Source organism: Cavia porcellus, unplaced genomic scaffold (genome assembly GCF_034190915.1).
Source record: "Cavia porcellus strain 051 isolate PalLab524CR breed Dunkin Hartley unplaced genomic scaffold, mCavPor4.1 scaffold_2, whole genome shotgun sequence".
NCBI lineage: Eukaryota > Metazoa > Chordata > Mammalia > Rodentia > Caviidae > Cavia > Cavia porcellus.
Window position 1 is genome coordinate 116,501,578 of NW_026947485.1, and position 10,292 is coordinate 116,511,869.

General features: G+C 39.3%; 1 protein-coding gene across 1 annotated transcript; it reads right to left on the bottom strand.

Moving 5' to 3' along the window:
* Positions 1-7,325: 7,325 nt before the first annotated feature.
* LOC100724622 (olfactory receptor 14K1-like) lies at positions 7,326-10,292 on the bottom strand. Its single transcript, XM_013143262.1, is given in 2 exon segments — positions 7,326-8,260; positions 10,196-10,292. Coding segments are annotated over 2 exon segments (1,032 nt in total).

Below are 10,292 nucleotides of genomic sequence, written 5' to 3' on the forward strand. Positions count from 1 at the left end.
AATTCCTTTTCCATATTTGAATTTGCTTGAATTTTCTTTTGTTTCTCTAGCAAACCATAAATTGTTATACTTTCAAAACAGCAAGTTTTAACATATCTGTTTTACTAAATTATTTTCTAATTGTTTTCATTTTGTTAATTTTGAGAGATTTTTTTGTTTCTTGTTTTATTACTTTCTTGTTGTCTAATGCTAGATTTTATTGGATGTCTATTTTAATTATTTCCTAAGTGCATTTTATTAGTCCATAGTGGATTTTTAATAGATTTCTATGTGGTATTTTTACATGCATATAACATAGTTTGATCATATCCATGGCTTATTGAATTATGTCTCCATTGTTTCCATATTTTCTACTAGTGATCTCCATTCTGCATTCATATAATTTTTTACACAAAACATTTCATAAAAAGTATATGATATTTACATTTCAGAGTTGAGTTTATTCTTCATGTGAAGACCTCTGCATGCATCCACTATCCTGCACATAAAATGATTTTATTCTTCCTTTCATGTGAATAATACTATATTTATCTGTGTATGTAATAACCATTTGTCAGTTGAAGGGAAGCTGGGCTGCTACAAACCATGCCACAGTGTGAGTGCCCATGCAGGAGGGATCCTAACAGTGTGCGGACCCATTTTCTCTAGGTGAACATGAGGGAAAGGCTCATCTGAGTCATATGACATTTATGTTTTAGGCTTTGTTTTTGTGCCACTTCAATCCTATTTTCCATGCCTTTGTAGTGTGATTGAAATCAGAAAGTATGATATCTTCCACACTGTAGTTTTTACTCAATGCTTTGGTTGTTTTGGGCCTTTTGGATTTTCTAATGAACTGAGCAAGCCCTTTATTTGTTTATGTGAACACTGTAAAGGAAAAGAGCTTCTGGAGTTACTGTTAGGTAAGCAGGGCATAGGAATTGCTAAATGGTGAAGAGAATATCAATCTCAGGTAGCTCTGTGAAGTTAAAAAATGACCCTTTGAAACTCAGGCTGTCTAACCTAGTTCTCTTACATGATGTTCACAGTGAACTAGGATCTGAGAAAGCAATTGGTTATTTTGCATTATAATTTCCTCTGAGCTCAGGAACTTAGTAGGGGATGGCTATACCTCTCTTTAGAAGCAAGTGGCTGCCTAAGATATTGCATGAGAAAAGGAAGGAGGAAGGGAAGGGAAGGGGAGGAGAGGGAAGAGTAAGGAAGGAAAGGGAAGTGAAGGGCAGGGCAAGGCAAGGCAAGGCAAGGCAAGAAAAGGAAAGGAAAGGTTGGAGAATGGAATGAAGGGAAGGGAAGGTCAAAAGGAAAGCCTTCCTTTTTCCAAACCAAGGTCAGGCTACCTATTTAAATTTCCATCAGTATGGTTCATTGCCCAACTCTATCTGGGGTGTTGACGTAATGAGCTGCCTTCCTCTTAAGCAAACTTAGTAAGGTATTTTCTGCATAGTGCTAGAAAAATATCTTACAAAATGAATCAGTGCAGGTAACACAGCTGGAACATTTTCCAGCTATATTTTATAGGCAACATGGAAGTCTGAATTCAGGAAAAGACTGACCAGGTAATTTTATGACAACAAAGTGGTATAACTGAAGATACTCGGGGAACTATGCAACTAAATTTGGAAGTGTCCTGTGCAGTTACATGCTCCTAAGGACTCTCAGAGCAGTGCACTAACCCTGGAAACTCTGGAGCAGCAGACGAGGTAAGCAGAAGGTCAGAAATCACTGGAGTCTCCTGCAAAATAAGGAGAACAAATAGAAGGTATGAAATGTTTAATCCCATCTATCACTCCACCGGCTCTCTGAAGCTCACAAAAGTTAAGAACACATGGCTTGAAATACATAGAAAATGCCATAGAATGATTCCACTTAGAGTTCAAAGAGACATGTTGGAGAAATGGCTTAAATCTGACTCAGTAAATGACCAATTTTAGAGTTTTTTATTCTTTTCAAATGTTTAAATCAGTAGAATTTAGAGTCTATGCATATTGAAACTAATATGCATTTCAGAAAACATGAAAAATTCATGGGTCTTTTAACGACTTAGCTTAATGAATTTAACAGAAAATCATGTGATAGATTCCATGCAAGAATCAAGCAAGTAGAAAAGCAGTCTTTGGGATTACAAGGCTAAAAGAATATCAAATATCCATGTCCCCCCCAATTGAGAACTAATTCAAGAAACTAAGCAAGGCTTAGAGATGCAAAGAAAAATTCAAGAACAAAGTATCAAATATTGGAATAAGAACAGAGAGACAAGGGCTCTCACCTTCAAGAAAGAAAACTCTCATTCAGGATATGCTAGTTTAGAGCTTTGGAGCCCTTCCTGTCTCCAGAGCTTCAGATAGACAAGATAACCAGTTCTCTGGTTGAACTAATTTCCTTTGAAACAACTCAAAGCATGACTGGAGTTTGTTCAATTTTTGATGTACAAGAACTTTCTTATTATTTCTAATAAGGACTCTCCTACTTTCCTCCTTTTGTCCTTCAATTCTAGGAGACAGAATACTCGGATTTATATAAAATTAGATAACATGAACTGTTTCATCCAAATTTATGGAAATTCTTGCATTCTCACTTATTTCTTTCTGAGTTCCAAGTTAGAAGCTCTGCATTTATGTCAGAGAATGTACATTTTCTTGTCCATATCAAAATCTTACACATTTTGTTTGTGATCCCAGGGAGACCACATGACAAGAGCAGAATGGATGCCTGCATCATGATCAGAGAATTTTTTCTGATGAACATCTCAAATTCTAGAGAGTTGCAAGCATTAAAAATTCCTTTTTTCACTGATTTATCTGGGATCTTTGGCTGGAAACTTTTAACTATCGCAGTCATAATGAAAAACCAGTGTCTTCACTCTCCAATGTACTTTTTTAATAAGTATTTTCTTCCTCATAGGCCTCTGCAGCATCTCAGTTACTGTTCCCAAGCCAATTATTAATTCCTTTACAGGTAGCATCTCCCATTTCACTCAAAGACTGTACTGCTCCTCAAGTTTTCCTGTGTGTTTTCTTTGCACTTGCAGAGCGTGCTCTCCTGGTGGTCATGTCCTATCACTGCCATGTGGACATTTGTCACCCTCTGCCTTTCAGGCTTATTTAAACTCCATGTCTGTGCACATAAGCAGTGGGGCTCATAGTCTACTCAGCAGTGGCCTGGTCTGCTCTGCGATCCACACAGCAACCATGTTCAGGCTTCCCTTCACAAAGTCCAATGTGATCCATCATTAATTGTGTGATCTATCTTGAAATTTTGAGGGTATCATCTTCCGACATTCAGTTTACTGAATCTGTTTTCCTTGTAGTAAGTGTTTGCATCATCTTTGTAAGTTTTGTCTTTTTGTTTATGATGTATATGAATACATTCTCAACAATGCTGAAGATTCACTTCATAGAAGTCTGTTACAAAGCCATATGGTCCTTTTCCTGAAGTTGGGTGTTCTTCTGTTTTTAATTTCTGGGTTGGATGCTGCCCTCAGTCCCACTGCAGTAAAGTTTCTCTGAAACACCTTCTAACAGCCATGTTCTGTATTCTGGCTCCCACACTCATGAACTCCATCATTTACAATCAGTGGAACAGAAATATTCATTCTGCTTTAGAAGATAGGATCAAGTGAACTTTTCAGGGAATTTCTTGATAAAAATGCTTGACAGCAAGACAGAATTTTAAAGTGTATTGATAAAAGTTTTACATTAGAGAGAATTCCTGTAAATTATTTGGTTATTTATGATCCCAATACTGTTTCTTTACTAAGTGAATGTTGAGGTCTACACCTAGATCTCCAGTTCCCCAAATGGGTGCACAGAGACAAACAGTTCAATCTTTAGGGCAGCAGGAGGACTAAAGTCCTTAACAGAGCTTGTAACTCTGCTAGCCAGCTGTCCAAATGATACTGGGCAGCCCATATTTAATCAGAACAAGAAAGGAGTTAAATGGAAATTACAGGAAACCTGAGCAGGATCTTGGGAGAAGTTCAAGGAACCCCTCAGAGCAACAGATGATGCTAATCAAGGAAAACAACAGATGATGTTAATCAAGGAATACAGAAAGTCTCCAGGTGGCCTCAGCTGTGGCCTATCCTGCCCCTTGAGGTGTCTCCTCATTCTTAGGTTAGCCATGCACAGCCCCCCTAGCCCTGTGCATGTATTCAGCTTAAAAGTTCTCCAACAAGTGAGTGTGAGTTAAATGTCTTACTGGTCCACTTCTTTAGAACTGTAATGATATAATTCATATCTCCTTCTTGAAAATACTGCAAGCCTGGTCACTATTCTGAAAATGCTTTGGAAAATGTTTCAATGCTGTGAGTTAAATGAAGAGACATCACAGGAAGGTGGTGCCTTAGGTATTAGCACAGTCACAGGTGCCTGGAAAATGGAGAGCAGATTAGGATTGTAAACCCTACTGTCCTGGAGGAGAACAGTGAATAGTTCAGGATGGAGAAGGCTACTGGATACATTGCTCTCTCATGTCCAATCTTATCCCAAGACAGGAAAGTAGTAACAGGACCTGGGATATGAGGTACCTGAGGTACTTGAGAATATAACGCTGAGAAACCTGCCACACTCCAAAACCATGCTGACTGAGATCCCTGAAGGTGGCTCAATCAGTGAAACAGTGGACTATGAAGTAACTGAGGTTCCTAGAACATGGCTTGATTCTCCGGTTCTCTCTAAAGACTGGAAGAAAGAAGAGATGCCAGGCTGACCCACCAACCATTCAACATGACAGAGAAAATCCAATCATAGCCATGCAGTGGAATGGGAAGCTTCAGTGCTAGTGTTGGATTTACCCAGATATTACCACCTTTTTGCTACTTAGTGATGCTGTCATTTTTTTTTTTCTATTGCTATGGTTAGGACATTAGATGAACTCTGAAGTCCCATGTGCTAAAGGGCTGATTGCTGCCATTCTGCAGTGCTGTTTATTTACCTATGGAATCTACTATGCTTACTGATACATTTTAAATATTTGGTTGTTGTATTTCTCAGTGCTTTCTTTAATAAATTGTGCTTCCTTGAAATAAGCTATTCAGAGTGAAAATAAAATCAGTACAGATTTTTTTTCCTCGGCATATTTTTGCACTCAGGAATTGAACTCAGGATCTTTCTCTTGCCAGGCAGGTCCTGCAAACAGCACACAATTCTTGGCTGAATTATATTTTGATGATTTAATCTTAAGTATCATTTTTATCTCAGGTTAATGCAATCATTGATTCTTTCATGCTTTCGTGTGTTTGGAATTCAAATCTTTTACCAGAAAGTCTCCTTTCAATACCTCAAATGATATTTTTACTGCTTCAAATTATGTATACATGCCAAGACTTATTTATACTATCTGTATTTTATATAATAGATGTACATGCATAAATTAATAATAGGACCTTAGCTCTTTTCAGTTTTCCATTTATTTTCACCATAGGAAAGACGGAAATGAAATAAGAGTTCATCCCTTTGGACACACATACCTGACATGTCCCACAATGTTCTGCATCAAGCTATGTGTGTGGTAATTTTTTATTTGTTTTGTTAGAATGGGAAGATTTTAAAAACATTTAACTTACTTTTAAATACTTATTTATATTCTGAAATCTCTTAGAAACATAAACCATCCTTCATATTTCTTTTTGTGAAATGTTAATGATGTGTTGAATTAGAATATAAAATTAATGTATCCACAAAAGATTGCTATTTCACAACATGACCTAGGTTTTATTCTATAGGCAAATTCAAAGGAAAGTTACGGTACTGAAACAAACTCCTGCCTGCACATTTGTGGACATCCATTTTCTGATCTTCAGAAGCACTTAGTTCTAACCACTGAGATCACCAGGAAACTCTGGGTCATCTTTCTTTAGATGTCAGGAGTTTAGAACTGCACTATTACCCTACTATTACACAGCTAAATAATTGTCACATTTGCCATTTGCAGAGGCATCTCTCAAGGGCATCACTTGTATCAGCCTCATGCAGTGGGGCACTGATTTCAAGTGAAAATAATATTGCTGAAATTTGCATAGCAAGGAAAAAAATCAGGAAGATGCATATAAATTATTCTCTGACATTAGCATGTATTTAGAGATTGAAAATGTGAAAACAAGAACTTTATAATTCTTCAGAGTCACATTCTATTTAAACTACACTTTGAAATTTGAGTAGCTTTTGAACAAATAGAAGGGTCCATGAGGCAGGACATAGGAGCTCATTTCAAAGTTGCTCTATGGGAAGCAGTGTCTGAAGGCACCTCCAAAGGCCACAGCATTTCCTGTGTGCTGTGTTACTGGCTCTGTACCTGAATCCCAGGGCTCTATACCCAGCCTCAGTGATCCTGCAGCACAGTGCACAGCTACCTGCTCCCCTGGGGGAGGACTGGGAGATGACAAAGTGTGATGAGCTGCTCAGCAAGTGCTCATCGCCATCCTCTGCAGGAGACTGTGAGCAGACCTAGCAGGGAGGCAGAACTGTTTCCTACAGCCAGAACACACATAATTACACACAGGGAATTCCAAAATGCCATGTGATACTGATAACCTGGAGGAAGCAGGAATTATCACGGTGTTAAAAGCAGTCGTTCTTGCCACTTTCATAAATTCCAACATATAACTAGAAAACATTAGGATTGTGATATTAGACACAAGCAACTGTCAATAAAGACAAAAAATCTGTATCCAGAAACATAGTTTATTTCAGAAAACACAAAGATGTGAAAGATTAAATCTATTACTATATTGAATACATCAAAATGTATTTAAAATCTGTGATAAAATTTAAACAACTTTTAAAAGTGCACAATTGTGTTTAATTTTTTTAAAGATATTTAAAATTTTATTTGTATCAGGAATCAAACTCAGGACCTTGCACTTCCCATGTAGGTGCTTGTGCTGCTGAACTACATTGTAAGCCTTACAATTATGGCTAAATCATAAATTTAAAATAACTTTTACTGAAAAGTGAAGATCAGAACTTACAAGAGTCTAAATATCAATGAAAACTCTAGAAAAATAAAATATTTAACAAAATTCAGAGATGCTCAGAAAAGTCAAATGTTTAGGGGAAAAAAATCACACAATCCTCATGTATATGCAACAGAAAAGTAAGAATAAAAACCATCAGAAGTACACTAGAAAAGCCACTGTTCTTTCTGTAAGTGAAGGAGGTCAGGAAATGACTTACTTTCTACTGACGCTGAAAGCCATGAAACACCATTAAGACTGTGGGGTAATTTGACCTCAAAATAGGAGTCATCCTAACAGCCAGCAAAGGGAGGCACAAGGAAGGGGATGTGATGGATCATTCTGACTGCAGTCAACTTTCTATCAATGAACATCACACATTCCTTAGGACTTTACACAGGGCTGACGGAATGTCCCTGTTCCTCATGCAGTAGATAATGGGGTTCAAGACAGGAGGCACCACAGAGTAGAGCACAGAGTACAGCAAGTCCCCAAGAGGAGAAGCATTGGAGGCAGGCTTCAGATAAGCAACAGTACCTGAGAGGAGAAAGGTGCCTACAATCACCAGGTGCGGTGTGCAGGTGGAGAAGGCTTTGGACTGGCTCTGCCTGGATGGGATCTTCGACACAGCAGAGAAAATAAACACATAGGAGACCACAATGCAAACCAAACATGAGAATGCATAGAGGCTCCCAAGGACCGCACTAACACTGATGATAGCATGCTCCTCAGAACAACTGAGCTCTAGTAGGGACAGGACATCACAGAAAAACTGGTGAATCTGATTGGAGCCACAGAACTCCAGGGAGAACATCCCAGCTGAATACAAAATACCAAACCCTGCTCCACTGACTCAGGACACAGCCACCAACTGGACACAGCACCCTTTGCTCACGAGAGCCTCATAGTGCACAGGCTGGTAGATGTCGACATAGCGGTCGTAGGACATGGCAGTCAGGATTCCCACCTCTGACCCTGGCAGAAGGACCATGAGGAAGAGCTGAGATACACACCCAAAGAAAGAGATAGAGTCACTGAAGGTGATGGAGTTGACAATGGATTTGGGGACTGTAGTGGAGATGAGACACAGGTCCAGGCAGGACAGATGCCTGAAAAAGAAGTACATGGGAGTGTGGAGGTGGTGGTTGAGAACTGTGAGGAGGAGGATGGTCAGGTTCTCCGGCATGGACACCAGGTAAACCAGGGAGAAGAGGGCAGCCGGCAGCCCCTGCAGCGCCCTGCTGTCCATCAGTCTCAGGAGCAAGAACCACCTCGCAGTGTCTGATTCTTCATATTGTAATGCTGAGTCTAAAAGCAAAATAACAATTTAAACACTAATTTACATAGCATCAGAAGTCACTATAGCTCAATCTTAGAAGTGGGCTACATGTCCATCATGGATGAACGGGCAAAGAAATGTGGTGTTAAACACAGCAGAGTCCACAGTGTCTTTACAGAAAGATAAACTTGTGGCCTGCAGCAGGAAAATGGATGAAACTTCATACCATGATGTCAACCAAAGAAAATCAGAAGCTAAGAATTGCAGGGTTTCTTCTACATGAGATACTGATGGTATAATTAATGATCAAAATAAAAGAGGCAAGAGAGATCTCTGTAAAAGAAAAGAAGACCAAGAGTTGGAGGGAGGAGAGTTGAACAGGATGTAGGAAGCACTGAGCTATGTTATGTGCATGTACCAACTCCTCCCCCCTGTGAATGTAATCATTATGCACTCAAATGTATGTTAAGACAAACAAACATCAAAATCTATACAGCACATAATCTGCTATGTGACTCTCCAATCTTGAGCCATGCATAGTTTAGCATCATAAGTTAGATGGAAATTTTAGAAACATCAAGATATTCAATTTTGTCTTTAAGTCAGGTATAAAACTGGAAAGGTATAAGAGTGCAATTTAAATTTTTGTTTTTATTTTTTTATGAGACAGGGTCTCTGTATGCAGTTCAGGCTGGCTTTGAGCTCACTTTGTGGTACAGGTTTGCCTGGAACTTGCAATGATCCTCCTGTCTCAGCCTTCCAAAGCTGCAATATACATGTGCGCATATACACACCCAGCTTAAACGTACTTTGCAACAAGAAAGAACTTCAATGTCTACAAAGGAATGTGAAATAACTTTAATTTTTTCCATTAAGTTTCCAGGATTGAAAGTGTAATAGTAACTGAAATAGGGGACAAGGTGTCCCTTTTTATGAATCAATATTATACTCCTTGGTGCAATTTGTGTACCTATTAGAAGTCATAGATGAAACATCTACTTACTGAATACTGCAATATTAAGCCAGTCAATAATTTGTCCTTCAGTTGGCTGACCTACTGGAGGTGGAAACTACAGAGATCTCTCTGACAGGACATTTCATAATTTTGAAAATCTAGTAGTCTATCCCTTAAGAGAAAAATATGAGAAGACAAACTTGAAAGGAAAAAGTGAGACATTTATCATTATAAAGTGATCTCACAATTAATTACTCATTTCTATCTTGCAAGATGTTAAGATAGATCTTCTGGGCTTTCATAGAAAATATTTCTTGGTCTAGATGTCATCATATTATCTAATCTTTTTTGCCTTCAATGCAGTGATTTAGTGTAGCACAGAGCACTGAAAGCTATTCCAGCCATTTTTGAAAAACTGACTTCTGAGTAAACAGAGGCATTGTCCATAAAGGAGCAAACTCTGAGACTAATGCAATGATCAGAAATATTCTAGGGTGGAATCTTCCAACACTGAGAACCAGCCCACAAAGTGAGACAAGCATACCTAACAGGGAGGCTTTGCATTCTCCCAACTCCTGGCCCCTGGGTTCCCTAGGTGAGTACTGGGCTTGTTCTTCCCATCAGGTCCTCCTGTGCCTAGAATCCTTTGCCCTTTGGATCAATTCAGTGACCTGACTGCAGTGCTCAGTGCAGCCTTTCTCATCAAGGTTAGAAGGGTTTCTGTGAACACCTCAAGGTCATGTCCAATGCAGTCATGCAAGCCGCCCTGCTAAGTCCACACTGTGTGTACACCCTCAGGTTTGAGAGTCTCTGACCTGCTGACCTTTGGCCCTGGTCAGCCCTATGGATCTCCTTTCACACTACCCTGAAGAGCTAGGAGGGTCAAAGACTGGGACTTCATGGTCCTTGCTAGCTCCACATATCTACCTGAAGAGCCCTTCAAGATTAAAAGTCCCTTTAGGATTAACATCTTAGTCCTCTGGGTCGTCAGAGTCTTTCTGTTCTGTACATTCATAGGAGAGCAGCCTCATGTCCCGCGTGGTCCAGTGGGACTCAGAAGAGCCCTCTGTCCCTACCTGGAAAAGAGGCTCAGCCTTCCCCTCCAT